Source organism: Solea solea, chromosome 20, assembly GCF_958295425.1.
Source record: "Solea solea chromosome 20, fSolSol10.1, whole genome shotgun sequence".
Classification (NCBI taxonomy): Eukaryota; Metazoa; Chordata; class Actinopteri; order Pleuronectiformes; family Soleidae; genus Solea; species Solea solea.
The window spans coordinates 14,551,856-14,573,298 of record NC_081153.1 but is presented as its reverse complement, the minus strand read 5'-3'; the positions used below and the strand labels follow the sequence as shown (position 1 = coordinate 14,573,298).

The following is a 21,443-nucleotide window of genomic DNA, read 5'->3' as shown; positions in this document are numbered from 1 at the left end:
TGTTCTCTGGGCACAGCTTTGATCCTGCATGGCAGCAGTGTGTGCAAAACGGTCCACAGTAAGACACGTCTGAAGCGTCTTCATTTTCTTGAGTGACGGACGACGTCAGAGTGGTCTGCTGCCTCAGAGCTTTTCAGCTGTTTTAGCTGTTTTTTTTCTCATCTTTTTCTTTTCGTTATTTGCTAAATTACAGTCGACATGTTGTAGCTGCCTGTTTCTGGCATGGACGTGCAGCCTTGTTCTCTCGTAAATGTCCATTTTCTGTCTCCTCTGTCATAGTTCTATGCTTCTAGTTCCCTGATTTTAGTTTGTATTATTTGATATGGTTGGTCACACTCATGTTTTATTGTTTTACCACTTTTACTGTGTATTTATCTTGTGTTTTTACTCAGTTATATCATCAGTAAGGGGGATTTTATTCTTAGTTTTTTTCTCAACTGAATAAAAACCTAAAAAAAAGTAAAAAAAGTAAAATGGCTTCTAACACGTCATCGAACATATAATAGACATAATAGAGGGTCATCGACTGGCATCTTTCGTCAATTCAAACAAGCACAAAAATGTTTTATAACATACAGTGTAATTACATTTTAAATTAAAATAGTTTAAGATTATCTGTTGGGCATTTTGGACAGGCTTGTCTTTATCAGCATCAGTGAACCTGTGTCCTCTTGAATGACTTCCCGTCTCTCCACACCTTCATCAAGCATGTCATCAGCTAAGATTAAATTATTTTTAATCATTAGGAATGTATTTAAATGTAAATCTAAAACCTTTTTGTATACATACCGAGGATACATACATTTTAAACGCATGCTTCCTTTCAAAAGTGTAAAAACCTGACATTTAAGGAATTATATGATTAATATGATAATAATGATGTCCTGTTCTGTTCTGTTTTTATTCATATTTTTGTTAAAGACAGGAATGCCACAACAAATGTGTATTATTATGGTTTCAGGGCCTGGACGTCCTATTATGGAATGTTGGCCAAAAAAGTCCCCACATCCTCGACCTGACAAGAATGTGGGGAATGTTGTGAATGACATGAGCGTTTGAGCCAGAAATAATAAAGATATTTGTAGGGATCTTCAGGGAGTTCAGGGAGGAAAGACGTGTTTGGGAAAAAACAGAAGACTCAAGATGCTTCAGAAGATGCAGTATCCAGTTATTGAATCATCAAAATCGAAATAATATATACGTACGTATAACAGTACACAATAATGTGAAAGACCAGTTTCAAGAGGTTAAACTATGGAGCAAAAAAGAGATGGATGAGAGGCCATTGGCTGAGAAGATGCAGAAGAGAAGAGAGAGATAGAAATTATTCATTTAAAGTGTTTTTCTCTCACAAATTAAGGCTGGTTCATAAATGCCATGAATTCCCAAATAGATTTTCTTCAAATATAATTTTCTGTCATTAAAGACTGACAGGAAATCCTATATTATCCTGCTAAACCCTGTATGAAATATAAGAATGAGGAAAATCAGCATTAGGATGAGGAAAACAGCCCACCGTTTATAAAAAGCAGTGCACGGCTGCCCTCTGGTGGCTGAAATGCTCACTGCCATTGATTGGTGAAGTAATACAGCGCTTCGTCGAGTGGGGGACACTGACACGCTGGAAGCGTCCGTTGTCAAGGCAACACAACACAGTCAGACCCAGGTTTGGAACAAAAGTGGTTTTGTTCAGTATCATTTAGATATCACTCATGACCCAGAGAAGTCGATGGACTTGATCTGTGCATCGGTTCCCTAGGCAACCGTGGAAGGGAGTTTCATCTGCCTTTGATCTGGGTAAGGCCAAAGAAGAAGAAGAAGAAGAAGAAGAAGAAGAAGAAAACAAAAGAAAAGGACAGAAATGGCAGGAGACAACATCAAGTTTGAACAATCCTATTCTTTTAGGTCTCTTCCCACCAAGACATTCTCTTTCCTGCAGGACAAAGATGCCTTAGCGCTGTTTATGAAATGGTATTTACATTTATTTAACCAAGTAATTCATTCATTCATTCATTGCATAGGTTGTCTCCTTCTGCACAGGAACAGTTACTGGGTCTGTGTGTTCATTTCAGGTCCATGTTGGGAAGGATTTCAGCTCAGTCCTTCAGCTTTGACCAGAGCTTTTACTCGTACGACTGCGAGAAGTTCGCACTGGTAAGAGCTGCTGTCATAAATGACTCCACTACTAAGTTCTGACCAACCTGGAGAACTGAAAACTAAACCTTAACTGAGTATTTTGTGCTGAAATTCATGTAACATCATGTATTTGTAACTTAATCTCTGAGGCTGCTTAGTCAGTACACCTCATGTAATGCTTGTCATCACAATCCATCCTTTACTTTTTTAAATAATGCTGCTTACAGACAAACGTGATCATTTCCGTCCCTGAAAAACCGTGCGGTACAACAAAGCTCATACAGCGAGCCTGTCTGTGTCTGGAAGAATGAAAACAATAAGGACGTCTGTCTTAATAAAAATGTCCTCCACATGTTTCATCATATTTGATGTCAGTCTCTTGTGTGTGTGTTGTGTTGTGTGTGTGTGTGTGTGTGTGTGTGTGTGTGTTGTGTTGTGTGTGTGTGTGTGTGTGTGTGTGTGTGTGCAGTGTTTCTTCACAGACCCTGAAGTGGTATCCTGTCTGAAAAGGTTGGAGTCCAGGGACTGGGTGCCTCTTGGTATGTAACATCCCACAGAAAGCCTTTCATTGCTCATCATAGGAAATGGAGGTCAGATCTCTGTGGAATGTTTCTGACATTTGTGTGTGTGTGTGTCTGTGTGTGTGTGTGTGTTGTAGACAAGTCAGTGGTGTCTGTAGACGTGGAGGTGGTGCCATGCACTCAAGTCTCCATGGAGCTTTTTGACCCGATCTACTCTTGCGGAGTCGTGAGGCCCTCAGGGCAAATAATCAAGTGCTTCCATGACGTCCACCCCGACTACGATGAGCTCAGACAGGTGACACTCGCTCCCTTCTTCACCCGTCTTCCTGTCAGTGCATGACATGACGTCCTCCTGTTCCTCTAGATGTTGCAGGAAGAAGACTCGGAGAACTTCCACGTGTTTGGGAGGGAGACGCGCGGGGAGTTCCTGTTTCGTGTCTTCAAGCACCTCTGTCTCGGAGGAGAGCTCTGCCAGTACGAAGACACTATCGAGTCTTACGTCAACACCACGAAGCACGTGTACAAAGACCTGATCAGGTGAGAAGAATCTGGACGTGCTTGACACCACACTCCCCAAAAATCCCCTCATATCACGTATCATCCCTACATGCCACATAAAACTAACGTTGAATATATTTTGGATTGTTTCTTGTGTGTTGTGTGCAGTGTTCAGAAGGATCCAGACACAAAGAAGATCAGTACTGTCTCCACAGTGCTCAGAGTCCGTGCCAGTGTAAGTTACTGTGTGTGATGTGTGATGTAAACATCAGTGAATTGAATCTTACCTCTGATATGTTTGGCATTTTGTCATTTTTCAGCCGTTTAAAAGTGTAGTGCATTATTTTTAAATATATACAAATGGATGCCGATCAGGCCTGATCAGCGCCACGCGCGCGCTGCACACAGGAAGTGATTTGTTTCACGTCTGAAGACACAGCGTCAAAGTGTCTATGAAAAGTTTCAGATGTGAAAAATCTACTGCTCAAGAAACCCAACATATTTGACAGGAAAACTGCTTCCTGTAACATTTTCTAAAAGAAAATCTAGTTCAAACAAATGTCATGTGACATCTGAAGATATTCAGATAGTCCCCGCCTCCTGCCCACACACACAAACATGCAGACATTATTTAATATTACTCACTAATAGTCGATCACTTGTTGTGCTGGAGCAAACAGGTGAGTCCACAGATTGGCTCCTTACTTCCTCATCTTTGGTGAAGAACCCAAAAATACTTTTCAGATGCTTTGATGTCGTGGTCGTCAGGACGACAGTTTAGTCTCCTTGTGTCCTCCATTTTCACAGCTACACCTCTTTGGGTTCAGAAGTGAACTCCAGCTCAACATGAGAACAACATGAGGTCACTCTTATTTTTCTGATGGATTCAAAGTGGACGTAAGGTCAAGCTGTGCCCCTGGCGCCCTCTGCTGGACTACGTGGTCATTACTTCAGTGTATTTGCGTATCGAATGAGGATCTCCATCATTTTTGTTCATAATGCCTAAATATATTAACATCGATAAGTTACGGCTTGCAGCTTTAAGTCTAGTGCTTAACAATAATCTGCAGGTTTGTTTTCTTCCTCGCAGGACGAATCTGGACGATGTTTCCCTGGGGTAAAAGAGGAGGAGCAGACGTTTGCTTATTTGATTATCGATCCCTTCAAACGACACGTGACTCTGTTCTGCCACTTCTACGGCGTTGGAAATGTCCCATACTGACGTGTGAATCATATGATCCAAACACAGCAGCTGATGCTGTCAAGACAAACTACAAATATGAGCAACTGTTTGTCAAATGCAGAGCAAAAAATGTACAAATGTCAATAAAAGGTTTTTGAGTCCACTTGAAGGTGACATAGACCGGAAGCTCCAATTAACGCTGCGTTTGTGTGTGTATCTGTGTCATTACCTCGTTTATGAAACCCTAAAGTTTCAGAACAAACAGTTCAGCCACTGCTGAGAAAATAGTGTTGTATTGTTTTCCTGGGCTCTGCGAAGCGGATCGACACTTCCTTAATTTGATGTCGTCATCAGAAATCCTCACCACCGTAGCGCCTCCCGGTGCGGGCACTAGTCAGGGCACACCCGGTTGCGTACATTCAACCGCAGAAGAAGAAGAACTAGTCTCGTTGTAGCTGCTGAGATGCAGAGCATCCACCATGCCAGAGGGGGAGCTGTGTATCTGAGAGCTGGCCTATCTATTACGTCACTTCCAGGTACCTGGCCAATCACAGGACAGTAGGAAAGCTCTCGTTGGCTGGCCAATCACAGCAACTGTTTGGTCTGAAACAGCGCGGCTGACGAGAGCGTCAGTGAGGAGATATTTTGATTGGCTCGTTTGCAGCGATTAGGAGGATTTTAATCATGAAAACAAGTTAATATATGTAAGTAGACCTCCATAACTAACATATATGTGTGATACAAGCATTCTATGTCGCCTTTAAAGGCCATTTTTTTTCCACTTAAACTTAAAATCCTTATGATGCTGCTGTGTTTGTTTGACTCACATTCTATTACGGAGTTGGACTAAATGTGTCCAATTAATTTTATTTTTTCAGATTCTTCACTTATAAAAACATGTTAATGGAGAGATTTTATCTTTTATTTTCTTTGAAGGAAGTCACTTCGTCAGTGTTATTCATGCTTTTCAATCCCAACTTCCTCTGCTGTTGTGGGAATGAGACATGTATCTCAGATCCACTGTCTGATGATCAAATAACACATTTATCCCTGGAAATTAGTAAGAAAAACTTTATATAAACTTTATTTATGTTTGGGTGAAGTGGCCCTTTAAATAATGCCAAATCCTGTTCCTGTTCAATCTTTATCATATTCTTAAAACATCCGTTCCAGAAAGACGTCCTAATTTGATGTATCGTCTAATTACAGTGCCTGAAAAAAAAGTCCCATTAAAGCAAAGAGAGAATATACAGTCAAAGAGCTTTATTGAAACAAATAAATTAATAAGTTAGTCACGTGAATTAGTTTTATCCTCAGCAGATACACATTATTTCTGTGTCTCTTTCAAAAAGATCAAATAGAGATGTGAATTATATTAGAAAATACGATAAGAGCCATGTGTCATCAGCAACCAGTAGCTACATCATTTGGAATCGGAAGACTTTGTGAAGGTCAGTATCTTTTTGCTTATTGCTTTGATCACTTTGTGTTTCATTCGTTTTCAACAACAGCTCCGAAAACCTAAGAGAGCAGTTAAAGGGCAAACGAGCTGGAATGTCAAATGGCAGCAAGTCAGTCAACAATGGACGGCAACGACGTCATCATGAGGAAGAACGGGGTGAAAAGAGAGAGAGAACGTGCAGATTGAGTCATGCATAGATTTCGGTCATTTCAGACAATCAAGTTACTGTTTCTCATACTTGGTTTCCTAGACTAGTGCCCCCTAGTGGCCTCAGAGGTAGTTGTGTGGAAGCCATTCTGATCTAATGTGACATGCGTTAAGGAAAGGAGACATGCCTGCAGAGTTTCCTGTGCTGATACAAAGAAATGTCCATGCCTCCAGCCTGCAGATCTGACAGGTGTTCACATACGGCTAAAATTCTCTTGAAAATATTACAGTTGTCACGGAAGACTCTAACTGTGCGTTCATAACAACTCTGAGTGTGTTTCGCTCGTCAGATTTTGCAGAAAAAAAGAAAAAAAGAATAAAGAAAAGAGCATGGCTATGACGTCTCTATGAAACACTTTAACGTTTGAGACGGAAAGCCGCACCATGTCAGTCACAGAACGAGGACACAGAAGGCACAAGTCATTTCCTCTCATGTCTTGACTCAAGACTTTACAGTCATTCTTCTAATACTGTGGGGCCGCCACTAACAACAACATGCAGTACAAGGGTCTCACATACATTTTCATAGAGCTTAACATTCCAGGTGACGATGAAATAATGACAGTACTGTTCAATGTAAGGACAAAAAAAACTAAACAACAACTTTTCATTTAGGCCAAAAGAATACAGCTACGTACCTAGTATTTTCTCTTTGAAACGAACGCGGACAATGTTCATAAATCTACAGTCTACAGTCACTAGATGGAGCGATGCAGTACATTCACTGTGTGAAGTCGAGGCTTGGTTTGATGGAGAAGTGGAGCACCTGAGGTCAACTGGCTTTTCTGAACCAAATCAAAATGAATCACTGTTTCCACTGGACAAACACCGTATGGTTTCCTTCGCTGAAGCTGGCAGCAATCGTTAAAAAATGATGAGTTATATAGAAAATGACGAGCCAGATACAAATATGATGCTTTGTCGTGAGCGGGTATGTGTGTGTGTGTGTGTGAACCTGATCTGCTGCGTGTAGTTGCATTTTGCGGCGTCGGCGGGTTTGACGCGACACGAGTGCTACATTAGTTTAAAAGATCATAATCTCATCTACGTATAATGCATTAACTTAAATCCTACAATTCACTTTAACAACAGAGTTAAAAACATAGAAATCATTCTTTTTTTTTTGCTATTATCAAAATCAAGTGTATGAACATAATTACAGTTTATTAAAAAAATAAATCAGAAAAATAATAATTTGATATAGAGAAAAAAAAAGTATTATTGTCAAGTGCTGAAGTATTTAAGTGAAAGAAACTGATCTGTGTGTGTGTGTGTGTGTGTGTTTGCACTCTCCAGTTTTGTCCATGAGCACAGAGCGTTGACTGTACATTAAACTGGCAACAACAGTCGGTGAAGGCCGGAGCTCGACTCGTCTGTCGTGAAACAGTTAAGGCTCAAACTTGTTCTTGTTTTCTGCAGTGCATGTAACACGTGAGAGGAAAAGTTGTTACTGACTGTCCAGACCTGATCTGACACCTGATGTGAGCTGCAAGGAGCAGTGCAGAAAACATGGTTTATCTACAGGAGGCATCACACGCAGAGTTGAGAGGGAGCTGCATGACAAAAAAAAAACAAACGCCTTTCAGACCTTTTGTCTCTATTAAATCCTAACATTCTTTTTTTTTTTTTTTTGCTTGTGGGCTTGTTGGAGACACTTCATCTGAGGGAAGGGCTTGAAGGTCCAAACAAACAACAATGTACAGTAGACATCAGTCAGTCCAACGCACTCACCGAGCTGTTTTCATGTGCCGAGTTTAGACGCTTTGCACATTTCAAAAACTCCTTTTGTTTGGGTGCCATGGACATTCGGTGCTTTGGTGAGATTTGGCTCTCAGCCCGGGCCGCGTGTCCGAGTCCAAGTCTGCAGATTATTTCTGAGTCGACGGCTCCTCAGGTCAGGGAACAAACACACACAGTGTGAGGACCCTATTGTGTAGAGTTTTTTTTTTTTCTTAATTTTCTCTCGAGGTGTGAATGTACAATGTTGTTCTCAGCGCATTCACCACAGTATCAAGAGTTGTGATGATATATCCTATGGCTGGTATGTCACCGTCAGTTCAGTCAGTTGATTCAAGCTCGCCACTTTAAAAAAAAAAAAAGAGTCGACATAATGACGAGAAAACTTTTCTCCAAAAGTTTACAAAACTTTAAAACTCAAAGTCAGATTATCTACAGTCGCAGCTTCAATGCAAGTATAGACATTAAGCATGAGGTGAGTGGGTGAATGTGGTTCAGTAGTCAAGTAATCAAGTGTCCTCTCCATCTCCATGCTCATGTAGTGGTCTGAGGCAGGTGAGCAGCTTCGGCTGAGGCTCTGTCAGCTCAAGTCTGTATCAGCTATGGAAACTCATTCAGAAAAATGGATGAGGATGTAGATTTGAGATGGGAGTGAGGGGAGTGGCTGCTCAGAGAGAGGACTCAGCCAAAGGAAGATGAACTGTTGGGGGAACTGTGTTTGTTTTTGTTTGTTTTTTGTTCAGACAGACCCCACAGACCTCTCAGCTCACAGACAGTCCAGGTTGCCGGTGTCGGACTGGGAGATGTTGAGTGTGTTTGCAGAGGGGAACAGGTCTCTTTGGTCCGTGGGGCTGTGGTAGTCGGACGTGAGGTCGGGGTCCAGGAGGGAGGACAGGGTAAACTGGGAGGAGCCTTTCTTTAGGCACTGGGAGTAGAAATTGAGCAGAAGGTCCAACTTGTTCTCTATGGACTGTACCTAAGAAAGCACACACACACACACAACAATGACCTTTTTATTTTATTTGTGCTGGAGCTGTTTGATGTGTGGAGACACTGGGCCTCAATGTATTGATTTAAGCGTCTTGTTTTTTCTTATTATTCTACAAAAACATCCGATGTGTCCCAGTCATTTACTATTAAAGCCTACTGGGAGCTATAAAGAGCTTTTTCTTGTGAGCGTGCAAAAGAGATTTACTTTTGACAGATTGTATATGATTAAACTTGTGTTACCTGTTTCTCCACCTTTACTACACGTCCCATCATGCTTAGCTCATCTAGTGGATCCAGTTCTGGTGGAGTCTTCTCTCCTTTTTCAGGGCGAGTCTTCTTATCGGACTGAACAGCTCCTCGTCCGATTATCTGGTCCACCCTTTTACACAAAGCACCACCTCTCACCATATGATTTTGCAATGACACATAAAACTGTAGTGTGTCCATCCATCCATCCATCTTCTACCGCTTTATCCTCCACATGAGGGTCACGGGCGGGAGCTGTGCCAACCTCAGTTGATATAGGGTGATAAGACCCTCATGGAGAGGATAGAGCGGTAGAAGATGGATGGATGGAGTTCACACAATGCTGTGTCAACGATGCCACAAACAAACACAGAATTCAATTTTTTTGAATTTTGATGAATGAACAATAAAAAAATCACATTTGTAAAACCCACCGCATCTGTAGACTCTTGATGCGGCCCAGCATGTCCAGGTGTCCCGCAGAGTACTGCTCGATGACGTCCTTCACATCATAGGGACGCAGCGTCTCTTTAAACTTCCTCTTGGCCACAAGGAACTTCAAGATCCTGCACACACACGCATGAGAAAAAAAACAACCTTATTGCTCCCGCGGTGGACGTCGTGGAGCCTCACACCCCCTCATATGGACGTATAATGCAGGACAGTAATGTGATAATAAGATTAATTACAGTCAGGGGGACCTTATCATTCACAAACAGCCCCATAAAGAGAGAAGAGCAACCCCCTTATTTAACCGTGCGTATACATTGTGATGGTGACAACATCTTCCAGAAACATTTGCTTATCAGTTCTTGCTGTTTCAGCAATTAGCATAAACCCACAGTGAAGACACAGCGTGTACACACACACACACACACACACACACACACGCTGTCAGCGCGTCGCCCCTGTTTCTGCTCTTTTGTCAGTGTGACAGCCATGTTGGAGCCACTGGTGGACCACAGCTGCGCCTGCTCCCAGTGTGCACAGCTCATCATCACTCCCCTCATCCCACTGGGAAAGAATGTTGAACCAGCACTACTGTATCCGCCCAACACATATCTGAAAACATCCTCCTCTCCGGTCACACGTTAGGCTGGAGAGAGTGAAGGATGTACCAAATATAGTAAGAAACGGGAGTGGAGGGAGGGAAGGAGGGACGTGTCCGTGTTGGGTGGATCATTTGTTTCCTTTCAAATCGTCCGTGACGTAGACGAAATGTACTGCGCACAGTTGAGTTGTCGTCTCAACATTTGTTTGATTGCATGAAAAAAAATCAAGCTGGCAGAGCTGAAGGAGTTAGCGGAAGGGAGGGGAGTATTTTTCTTTTCTTTAACGAGGAAATCCTATCTCTCTCTCCCAGATGACTAAGTCCACTGTAATACTCCCACTCGCATTCACAGGGGGGAAGAAAAGGAATCACGTCAAAGGTCTAGGAAGTGAAAGAGTGAGAAGGTATCATGTACTCACATCATCAAATATACACAACTGCACACATGCGCAAAAAAAAAAAAAACAGAATGCCACAAATGCAAATCTCAGTACACACACACACACACACACACACACACGCTAATATGTAACACAAACACACGAGCAAGTGAAACCTGAACCCGTAAGAGGGGTCATTTTCTGAAATAACCACTGTAACCTTTGTCCACAGTCCCTGCAGCGCTTGCATTTACCAAAGCCACATACGACTGGCACCGCAACGGAGGATAGAATAGGAGAAGGAGCAGGTAAAGGAGAAGAGGGACGAGAGGAGGAGGAGGAGGAGGAGGAGTAGCTTTCTACAGCTGGTGCTGTAGCAGCTGTCAGCGCCCGCGTTCCCCTAACACAGCACTCTGCGTTTCTTGATGACTCCTGCATTTGAGGTATTTTGTAGGCGATCTTTTTTATTCTGCAGGTAGATGCAGATTTCTTTTGCCAGGGTGGGTCTCAGGTGCAGGTAAAGCAAAAGGCTGGGGCTAGTGGTTTGTTTCCAATCCTCCACGGGTTTCTATAAAACGCTGATTCCTTCTTAGTCGACGAAGTGTCTTTTATTATACGCGACCTGAGTGTGGCCCCATCTCCACCCAGAGAACTTCCAGCGACTGGGCCACAGTCACTGGCAGTGGCTGAGCACAGCTGGCTCTGCTCACTGAAAGATACTGTTCCTTCCTGATGTTCAAAGGTTGAGATGTAGAAACGCACCGGGCCAACGGAGAGACAGGAAGTGTCAAGATGCTCGCAGAACTGGGGCCAATACAGTCTTTTTTTGCAGTTCAGCAAACGTGAATCCCTGAGAGTTTCCAACGGCAACGGTTTATCTGAGACTTAAAAATGACTTTAATGCTGACACATATGCTAGTTGGGCCAAGTACAGTGAACCATTACAGGGGCTATAGCTACCAGCTAAGTGAGGAGAAGTTAATGAACAAGCTCCAGTTTGTGTATTCAATCATTCCTGCAGAGAAATGCACTGCGTAATCGCCGCGTTTTCAAAAATATTACAGCTGAAACGCGAGAAAAAGTGATGACGCTGACCAAAGATCAAACGGTTATTAATAGTAAGCATGTTCAAACTATCTATTTAATAAAGGAGACTCCATGCACGACTGCAAACGAGCAAAAATGTTGTTTTTGTGCAGTATTGGATTTTCACAGTAGAAAGAGGCTTGTTTTCCCGTCCTCCTCCTCCTCTTCTTCTTCTTCCTCTTCTCCTCTTGCTTCCCAATACCTGCCCTAAACGTGCATTCATAAACAGAACGCCGTGTGCACGGATCCAGACAGCTGAGAAACTGCATTCATCTCTCCAAAGTGAAGTCTCAGCACTAAAGGCTGCGGCGCAATCCTGTGTTTCACAGACATCAGTTGGAGAAGTTTTGCCACACGAGTATGTGCATGTGTGTGTGTGTGTGTGAGTTAGTACAGTGAAGCACCTGCTGTTTACACACCTGCACTATCTATAGGAACTCCCTCTCTTCTATTGTCTGCGGCACAGAGCAGCTGAGGTCAGACCGAGCTGCTGAGTCAAGTGCAAAGCTGAGGGAGGATCATATAATATCCTATCAGCGGCACAACAGTGGAAGGGAAAATATACTCCGGCTGTTTGTCCATTGAGGAAGAAGCCGGTTTTTCATGTTCAAACACACCTGGTTACTTGACAGTAAGTCCACGTGATGTGAATGGATGGTGTTTATATGTTCGGCTCACACAAATTAAGGGAACACCTAAATCACACAAGTGAAAACTTGATGCACAATTCCAGCTGAAAATCTTCACTGGCATAAACTGTATGAGTCTTTGACAATGAAATAAAGTAGCATCCATCAATGGCTGGATACTAATTAAGTCTCATTCCCACAACAACAATAACATTGACAAAAAGTCAATGTCACAGTCACTTCCTTCAAAGAAAATAAAAGCCCTACACTGCTCTGTACTTTGTTTCTGTCAAGTTTTAATAGTAAAATATTAGAATGGATATAATGTGAATTAAAACAGCAGCAGCATCATAATGATTTTAACTTTATTCTTCATTTGACTCAGTGGGAAAAAATTGCTGAAACCGCCCTTAAGTGTCGCCTTAATCTTTTAGCTTTTACCCAAAACAGCATTCCTACTAAACCGCCCCAAGCACAAACTAAAAGCAGCAGAAACTCCAGGGTATGAAAGGCATTTGCTTCACCTTTAGGTTTCGCTCAGGGCTACGTGGACATGCAGCCAGTGGGAGTCTCAGCTCAGACCCACAACTATGTGAGGAATGAATAAAATGCTAAAACAATCCTAAAGATGTCACATGAAACAAGTTATCATATGGTATCATTCAAACACTAAAAAAAAAGAATTAATAAATAAATAAATAACACAACACAACACAAGAATGTAAGTAGATCAAGTAGAGTCACTGCAACCAAATAAAAGAAACATTTCCTGTGATGCAAGAAGAAGTATGTGTGAGTGGCGGGTACATGGCTGGAGGTCAATTGTCTGAAGGGGTACAGGACTGTGAATTTTAAGAACCACTGCTCGAGATCTTTTAATGATATACTTTAAAGGGCCAGTTTAAAAATCCACTTTATTATCCACTTTAGGACCCTTTTTCTGGCATAAACACTGACCTAGATAGGACCAGTAGTCCTCAACCTAATAAAGTCCAGGACTTTATTAGGACCAGATTATCCCTAACCTTGAGCCTCATAAGGACCAGGTTTTGGTCCCGATGAGGACGACTGGTCCTGAAAAAGGTCAGAAAGAGGTAACAGACACAAGTACACACAAACCCACTCTACATGATTGTGAATATAAGTGCATTGTTTTCACGTAAAACAAGAACCTGCCCTTAAGCGTCTCTGTGAATAATGATGTGTACAGTCAGAAATGTGACCGCTCACAGTTGCTGAATAACAGAAAAAGAAGCCAAAGCTGACACCACATCTGCTGTTATTACCGTCGTCTCTGTCCACACCGTGTATCGTATGTCTCTACACATAGTCGTACTGAACTGTGATCATATGTTACATATTTCTGAGCATGTGTGTGTGTGTGTGTGTGCTCTCTCAGAGGCAATCCCATCATAGCTACCTTTCACATCACTGGCCTGAATGAGCTGGGCTTTCTGAGGGACAAGGTCACATGGGAAAACTAACCCTTCCTCTGCACGAGGGCTCAGTTACCTCTCCTAAGTGGACATTTCCACGCTGTCAGCTAAATCTGCACACGGCAGCTTCCAAATGGAGGAGCAGCATGTTCGCCTATTATTGCAGGCTGTAAATACCAGGAGAAGTGCCCATTGTCTGAATACACACGCAGGGGGATGTTTGTGAGGCCAAAGTGCGCTTGTTTTGCTCATCATCATCTCCGGTTTGCACTAAGAGGTGGAGATGTGATGTGACAGCTGGAGACATTTGTATTTCCTGCTCAATGTAAAGACGAAAAGATTCTTTTGTTTTTTTTCTCTTTAATGATATCTTATTATTTGGTAAGAGCCTGTAGATCATACTCTGCCTATGAGAAGAGATCAAAATGATATTTAAATCAAGATTTAAACCGCATTGTTTAGACCTTTAGACACATTACATACATTTATTATACCAATCGATACAGGCAATTTGAATTGTCAACAACTGTTACCTCTCTTTTTAAATGATATGTATTTATTTTTATTACAATTGTAATATAGAATTGCTATAACGCTGATAGTATGGTAAGGATTTTGTAAAAATGTAATATTATGTTAATCTTATTTCTATACGAATGACCACATAATGGTTTGGTAATTACAGTGGGCAATTTGTGTGTGGGACATGAAGGAATTTCATTTATAATATGGTAATAATCAATAGTAGTAATAGTAATTCTCTATTAGCTGAATATACCTTTGAAAATACCACAGTATTACTGTTATATTATCACCTTATTACTACACTATTACTATTATATTTAGTTATTTAGTTATTAGCAAGCTGGAACTTGAATTGAAAATAAAATGATTACTTTAATATTACAAAATAAATACCACACTATTACCATGTTTTACATTATTGTAACATAAAGTGGTGCTTATCAGAGAATTTTTGTTTTTTTCGCATTTGGATTAAATACAGATTACGTGGTGGGAACATTGATGGTTTATAGAATGACAGGTGTACAGCATGTGTACAGTTTTTTCTTTCCTCAAGATCATGTGGAACAATAATCAAATTTAAAAGACTACTTAGAAAAAATATACTGAAGAAATACAGGATGGAAATATGATGATGTAGACTTCCCACCTGTACTGTTTTGGTTTCTTTTCGTTTTGTTGTAGGAGTAACATGAATGTCAGACCGTTGTTTTTTTCCTATATGGGTGCATATATTATTTTCTTCAATTTCATTTGGATATAGATTGCAGGATATACTCAGTAATATTAGAACAGTTTATAATATAAACGTTCAAAAAGTAAAAGGGGGGAAGGCCTCTTCTGCCTTCTCCTTTTTTGGGGCCCCAAAGATTGAAAGGAAATGTTTGACAATTTCTGCTTTTCTTTCTTTCTTTCATTTTTGCTTTCTTTCATGTTCAAAATGTGAAAAATGGTCAAACTCACCTGACAGCTCGTATAAGTGTCTTCACAGCTGGGATCACCTCCTCCATGGCCACATCACAATATGGTTTGTCTTCCACGCTGTCCTCGCCAAGCCCCTCTACGAGACCAAGGTATATGGAAGTCATTCAAAGATACTGGTACACAGCAAAGAGTCTTGTGAGTGTTGATGAAAAGTGTTGCCTACCATCAGCCGGGGGCCGTGGCTTGAGGCGAAGCGACGTGCGAAAGCGTGTGCGGTCATTAAAGCTCCAGCTCTTCTGGACCTTCCCTGGACTGGTGACTTCTGGAACGTTCTCCTGGCTGGGAGAGAGTCGGACCCCGGAGCCCGGAGGCTGTGGCGACGCCTTGTTTCGAATGGTTTGGGACGATCGGGAATTGCTCATCCGGATACGATCGCGGAAGCCCATTTTACCGCTGGCAGGTGAAAACATAAAACAGTCAAACATCTGTGAGGCGATGGCAGTTTTTTTTTTCTGAATAATCACAATGTCCGTGCCTTTGACCTTCATGTGAAAACTAAACTGTGTAATCCTGGGAGGGGGGTTAAGGGAAGCAGCAGAGGGCCAGCCTGAGCTTGTTAGAAAAGAAGTTGTTAGTAAAGGTGATGTGACACAACAAACATGGCCCCCGATTTTTACAAAAACGTCTTTACTGAGACAAAAAAACATCACACGAACCAAACAGACATGGTTTTTGTCTTCACTAGCTGACTTATCGAGGAGGAAGTGAGGTTCTACTTCTGACATTACACTTAATTCAGCAAAATCAGACCTGATTCAAGACCTGCAGTACTGCTGGGAACGCATTCCACCCACCATCAGACCCAGATACACTTCCTTTATCCTTCCAACCATGTGGATAAGCTTTAAAATATCGGCTTCAACGAGCAGCCGTACATAAAGCACCTCATTGAGCACTTTAGCGACTCTCTACAACCGTGGCTCAGTAAAGCTCTCTCCGACATGCTCTGCTGTCAAAGCACGGTCCGAGGACCACTAACCTCTCTGCAGCCACTTACATGTTACTCACTGTCACAGATCTGTAAGGAAATGCAAATGTCATGCACCACAGAGCAATTCCAGACGCAGTCGTTCTTTTTTTTACGATGATATACTCTTTGTTGTGCGTGTGTTATAGCAGGCCATTTAAATTAAAAATTTAAATAGTGTGAGAGGATGTTAATAGAAACACCATAACATACGAGCAGGCTGAAATGTTTCAGGTGGAATGGAGGGGGGGGGGTGGGGTGCTCGAGCAAAAACACCTTTGCATGCAAATAAATGATTTGGGTGCATTCGGCACCGTAACTCGGCTCAGTCGTTCCAAATCATTGAAAGACTATCGCATGCAACGGAGGCTTTGTTGCCCTTTAAAAACCTTTTAAAGCACAAATCGACTGATTGGATAGAAAAGGCCCATGTGATTCATATGAAACAGAACAACATGCTGAATCATTCAGTTTCTGAAAGGTCGACGCTCACTTTTTTTTTTTTTTGATGTCCGATGGAAGTAAAAGACTATAAGTCACAGTCGTAACGATTGCTGTCATGTTTTAAACACATGGTTTCATTGTAACTTCAAGCCAAAGCAATTAAATTCAGCCGTATCTTCAGCACTCAAAAAAAAAAACAACCTCACTCAAGCATTTGTGGACTTGAGCTTTGTGCCTATTAAAGGTTTTGGATTAATCCATCACTGCAAATAAGCCAACTGTCACAGCACAGGCCCACAAAGGTTTGAGGGTTTCAGGCAAAGAGATAAGAACGTGTAGGAAGGGGGTTGGGGGGGGAGTGGTGTTATTGATCTGTGACGTTTTAGCGTGCCCCGTGCACAGGCTTGTTGCCGTGGATACCTCTGCTTGCGACCGGCGTGAATCCGGAAGAAACCCCGCTTTTTAGAGAGCAGTTGACTGGGGACACACACAAGGCAGAGGGAGAGAGGGTGAGGGGAAGCGAGGAATGGAAGGAGTGGGTGAAGAAGGACGAGAAGTTCTCAGACTCAACCTGGGTACATGGTGAACCAATGAGAAGTAAAGGTAGAGGGGGGAAGAACCAGGGAATGAGAGTGAGGTCAGGTGGAAGGGTGAAGTGGAACATCTCCATAGTCCAAATAGCCCTGTCTTGTTTCTTCAACTTAACAAAAAGAGATACTGTGCTTCCAAGAGGCATTTTGGATTATGGAGACACACTTAGTGACGAATGAGGAAGAAGGTTTTCATCATTGGTGGGGGGGGGGGGATCATGCCAAGGTCGTTACCCGAGTATATTCATCAGGACATCCCATTTAACGGCATGGTTTGAGAGCAGCTCCTCAATTCAAGGATATTCTACCAGTAGCAGCATATTATCAATAAACACCACTGCACTTCTCATGTCTAATGCATGCACAAGTCCATTTTACATTACCAGTCACTTAACAAATACAGGAAATTCACACTTGTTATAGACATCCTGGCAACAACAAGCACAGCTCATGAAGAACAAACCTGCATGGAACTTCTGCCTTCCTGAGAACAGGTGGAGGATGGAGGATGGATGGCATAGAAAAAGACACAATGGATGTAAAGGGGAAGAAGGGAGGAAGACAGGAAGAGGAAATTGGTGAGTGAACAATGGGAGGTGGTGGAGATGGTGAGGGTATGAGCGAAGCAGACAGAAATGCAGAAAGCAGGGGGTCCTGCAACACAGTGGTCTCAGATTAGATGTTAGTGAAATACTGTTACACACGAAACACGACCATGCAGAAAGCTCCGGAAGCAGTCAGCCTTGAGGTTTTGCTAAGAGTGCATGTGTTGAATATGTCCTCCTGTATGTCCTTGCCGTGTGTGAGCATGAGTTTGTTTTTGGCCACCTGGATGTACTGCGAGGCTGCAGGTGGTGGTGGTGGTGGTGGTGGCGGTGTGCATACCTGTCCCCCGACAGATAGGGGGAGCTGTAGGGCCGCAGCCCAGACAGCAGCGTGTGGTAGGAGTTGGGGAGAACCTTCTTGGTATTGCGCTGTCGCTGGAGGTGACTGAACAGTAGAGTCAGTTCTCTGACACCCCACGTGCACAAATAAACCAAAAACAAACAAAAAAACAACAAAAAAAACATGACAAATCAACAAAAAAAAAACAATAAATAATGAACACCTCACAAAAAGGCCAAATCAATGGTCCACAAACTCAAAAGAAGAGGGATACGTGAGAAAAATAAGAGAATGCTAAACTTTGAGTCTAAGTTATTGAAAGGTGACTTGACTTTAATGTGAAACGCATTCTCTCATGTTCCTCTCCTTTTAAGTAAACAAAAAAATTAGTCAAATTAATATAAAAAAATGAATGCAAAATATGAGAAACCACTGCGTAGAACAAAAGTAATGACAATAGACTTAAAATGCTAACACTTTACATCACAGTGGAGTTATGACATGGTAACAGAGGGAGGTAATATTATGGCAATACCATCTTATTAATGATGCAATTTCCATTTTGCAATAACAATTGAAATAGTGTAAAAAAGGAGATAATATCACAATGATACCATGGTATTTCCAAAGTAATATCTACGTAATAACATGGTGATGAGAATTACCATAGGCTACATGTCATGAGTGTTATGCCTTCCAATCCATTCCAATCCAACTTTATTTATAAAGCACTTTAAAGAAAAAAACAGAGTTGGCCAAAGTGCTGCACACAGACGTGACAAATAAAAACGTTTGGGAATCAAATGACTGTATAATTAAGTTGAAATTCATACTCCCTTAAGCCTCATTTACATTTCCCATTGTTATTGCCAATATGTTACTTACTAAAGTGATTACTACTGTATAGAAATAAGAAGAAATGACCATAATATTGTTTCCCATGTTACAAAATAATCATCATACTCTTGTGACTGTACCGTAAAGTGCTACCATTTAATTCCGAAATAATAATTTTAGGGAAATGGACAGTACTGCTTTCTGTCAAAACCACCACTGCCCACAAATGAAAATAACATAATAACATAATAAATGTATGAGCAGATGAGTTTTTGGCGGTTGACTATTTTCCAGAGCAAAACAAATCATCTCTGTCTTCATTTATTACACCGAGAAACACAACGACAAGTTTTAGACTCGGTCAAATCCGAGATGTGAGCACCTACCTGAACGAGGGCAGCATGCTGTCGTAGAAGTACCATGTAGCCGTGAGATAGGAGTGTTTGGCATCTGTGGAGTAGAGACGCCACGCAGCCTGAACAAAGCCACAAAACAGAAGACGTTCAGAAACAACCCGCCCGGAACAACTCCACATCTAATAAAGATATGAAGGAATCTCATTGTGGTCATCACCTGTATCAGGTTGGCAGCAGGCATCCTCCTTTTCTCAAAATGCTTCTGCCGGTGCTGCTCTTGAACCTTCAGGGCAAAACCTGACCCTAGAATTCCCTGTGGGTTAGAGGCAAACTTTAAGTCAACACTGACCAAGCAAACAGGGCACACCCATGAATAAAGAATAAATAAATAAGATCTTGGGGGACGTACAGCAGGGAGAGCAAAGAAAGAGACTCCAAGAAGAGCAAAGCCTGCAGCGAGGAGTCGTCCCTGCCACGTACGAGGGGTTTTATCACCATAGCCAATAGTCGTGAGAGTGATCTAGAAGAGAAGATACACACACACACACACACAATGTAATGTCACCTATATTTGTTCACATTGTGTCAATACGGAGACGGTGTCCAGAGCAAGTGTCCCTAAAATGTAAACCATAAAGCAGAGCTTTTAAATATAAACTTATGTCAATAAGATTCACACAATGCTGATAAGTATCTCAGTGTTACGACGAGACAAATTGAGCAGAATTGAGTTGGTATGAATAAAAACACAAAAAAGGCATCCACAGAAAGTTTGGGAAGTGAATTCTACTGCTCGCTCAAAAAGCTCAGACATTCAGCAGTTACACACTGCATCTTTAAGAAGGTAAGATTTAAGTTAAGGTAAGATTGAGGTTTGGGTAAGAGTCGGGGATTTCAAATGTGATGTGGATGAACTCCGTGGTTCACTGGGTTCAGGTTTGAAAGGTTTCCTTTACTGTAGGTAATAAGGAAGACTGCAGGAAATGAAAAAATATATAAAAGGAAATAATGTAATTTCCTCTAAAGTCCAAGCGACAGAACGGTGTGTGTGTGTGTGCCTATGTGTGAGAGACTGTGTGCCCATTATGCAGTACTCACAGTCCCCCACCAGAGGGAGTCTGCATAGGTATTGAAGTCTGTGTTGTAGTCTTTCTCTGCCAGGTAGACGAGGAAGGAGGCAAAGATCAGGACCAGGAAACCGATGTACCAAGCTGTAATCAACTCCTGAGAGAACATGAGAGGAGGTATCAATTACAGCTGAACAGCATCTTTACATCATCATACCCTCTGTTGTTAACACTGATTATCATTAATGATTCAATTCCCATCATCATCATCATCATCATCATCATCACATCTGGACTGCACAGTTCTGCTTAAACAGCTGACGCATGAGTTCATCATCACATTTGCACTGTGATCTGCAGCACATGCTGTACACCAACACCTGACTGTCAAACATGAGCACAGTGTCCGAATTATGTCCTCACTGAGAGGAAACACTACAAACAAGTTTGACAGCATGCACTGCAAATACACACAACACACACAAACACACCACAAACACAAACAACACAATCAATGTCTGTGCGAGTCGTCAATAGATGTAAATCCTGCTCAGATATAACCCAGACAACGGTGTGAGGCTCGGTGTGAGTTCCCACCTTGCTGTGAGCGTAAACAACCGAGCCCAGTAGTTTCCACGTGCCTCCCCGCCGGTCCATACGAACCATGCGTAAAATCTGCAGGAAGCGCATGCTTCGCAAAGCTGAGGTGGCAAAGATGTTGCCCTGCGTTCCTGCAGCGATCACCGCCAGTGACACCACAAATACTATGAAGTCTGCGGGGACGGAGAGAGGACTGATGATGAGGTGGTTTCACAGTTTAGTGAATAAACATAAAGGAACACATTCACACACACACACAGAGCCGGCATAGTGCACTGCATATGAATAAAAACCCACACATGGGCGCTTTACTCCACTGAACAAATGAACATACCTTATAATATAATAATAGTTAGACAGATCAGATATTCAGATAATCAGTTATTATTATTATGTGTCAGTCTTGTTGTCGTCCACAGGACTGTGCGACATTCACACACACACACACACACACACAAATACTAACCTATGACACAGAAGGGCTTTCTAGCAAATCTCAGCCGCCCCTTCCATCCTCGGTATCGGCAGCAGCAGCCCGCCGCCCAGATCCTGATGAAGTACTCGAAACCGAACACGACAATCATGACAAACTCCTACCAACACACACACACACACACATAGGCAAA

General features: G+C 42.1%; 2 protein-coding genes across 6 annotated transcripts in view; one reads left to right on the top strand and one right to left on the bottom strand.

The window, feature by feature from the left end:
• The first annotated feature begins 1,681 nt into the window (after positions 1 to 1,681).
• cfap300 (cilia and flagella associated protein 300) lies at positions 1,682 to 4,503 on the top strand. Its single transcript, XM_058619551.1, has 7 exons — positions 1,682 to 1,971; positions 2,073 to 2,154; positions 2,606 to 2,675; positions 2,795 to 2,952; positions 3,022 to 3,194; positions 3,324 to 3,390; positions 4,246 to 4,503. The coding sequence occupies exons 1-7, from the start codon at positions 1,862 to 1,864 to the stop codon at positions 4,375 to 4,377; spliced, it is 792 nt and encodes a 263-aa protein (XP_058475534.1). The 5' UTR covers positions 1,682 to 1,861; the 3' UTR covers positions 4,378 to 4,503.
• Positions 4,504 to 7,775: 3,272 nt separating this feature from the next.
• Positions 7,776 to 21,443, bottom strand: part of LOC131447727 (potassium voltage-gated channel subfamily KQT member 4) — a 40,979-nt gene continuing 27,311 nt past the window's right edge. Inside the window, exons 3-15 of one of the 5 annotated variants that reach the window (XM_058619714.1) lie at positions 21,284 to 21,410; positions 20,815 to 20,990; positions 20,249 to 20,374; positions 19,560 to 19,670; positions 19,368 to 19,463; positions 19,181 to 19,269; positions 17,536 to 17,556; positions 16,903 to 16,959; positions 15,235 to 15,464; positions 15,051 to 15,147; positions 9,415 to 9,546; positions 8,975 to 9,113; positions 7,776 to 8,720 (exon numbers count right to left, since the gene is read on the bottom strand). In XM_058619714.1, the coding sequence (XP_058475697.1) occupies positions 8,511 to 8,720; positions 8,975 to 9,113; positions 9,415 to 9,546; positions 15,051 to 15,147; positions 15,235 to 15,464; positions 16,903 to 16,959; positions 17,536 to 17,556; positions 19,181 to 19,269; positions 19,368 to 19,463; positions 19,560 to 19,670; positions 20,249 to 20,374; positions 20,815 to 20,990; positions 21,284 to 21,410 (1,611 nt within the window). In that variant the 3' untranslated portion in view covers positions 7,776 to 8,510. Of the gene's footprint in view, positions 8,721 to 8,974; positions 9,114 to 9,414; positions 9,547 to 15,050; positions 15,148 to 15,234; positions 15,465 to 16,902; positions 16,960 to 17,535; positions 17,557 to 17,957; positions 18,084 to 19,180; positions 19,270 to 19,367; positions 19,464 to 19,559; positions 19,671 to 20,248; positions 20,375 to 20,814; positions 20,991 to 21,283; positions 21,411 to 21,443 lie in introns of all 5 variants that reach the window. The other 4 variants (XM_058619713.1, XM_058619716.1, XM_058619715.1 and 1 more) reach the window with 4 other exon arrangements.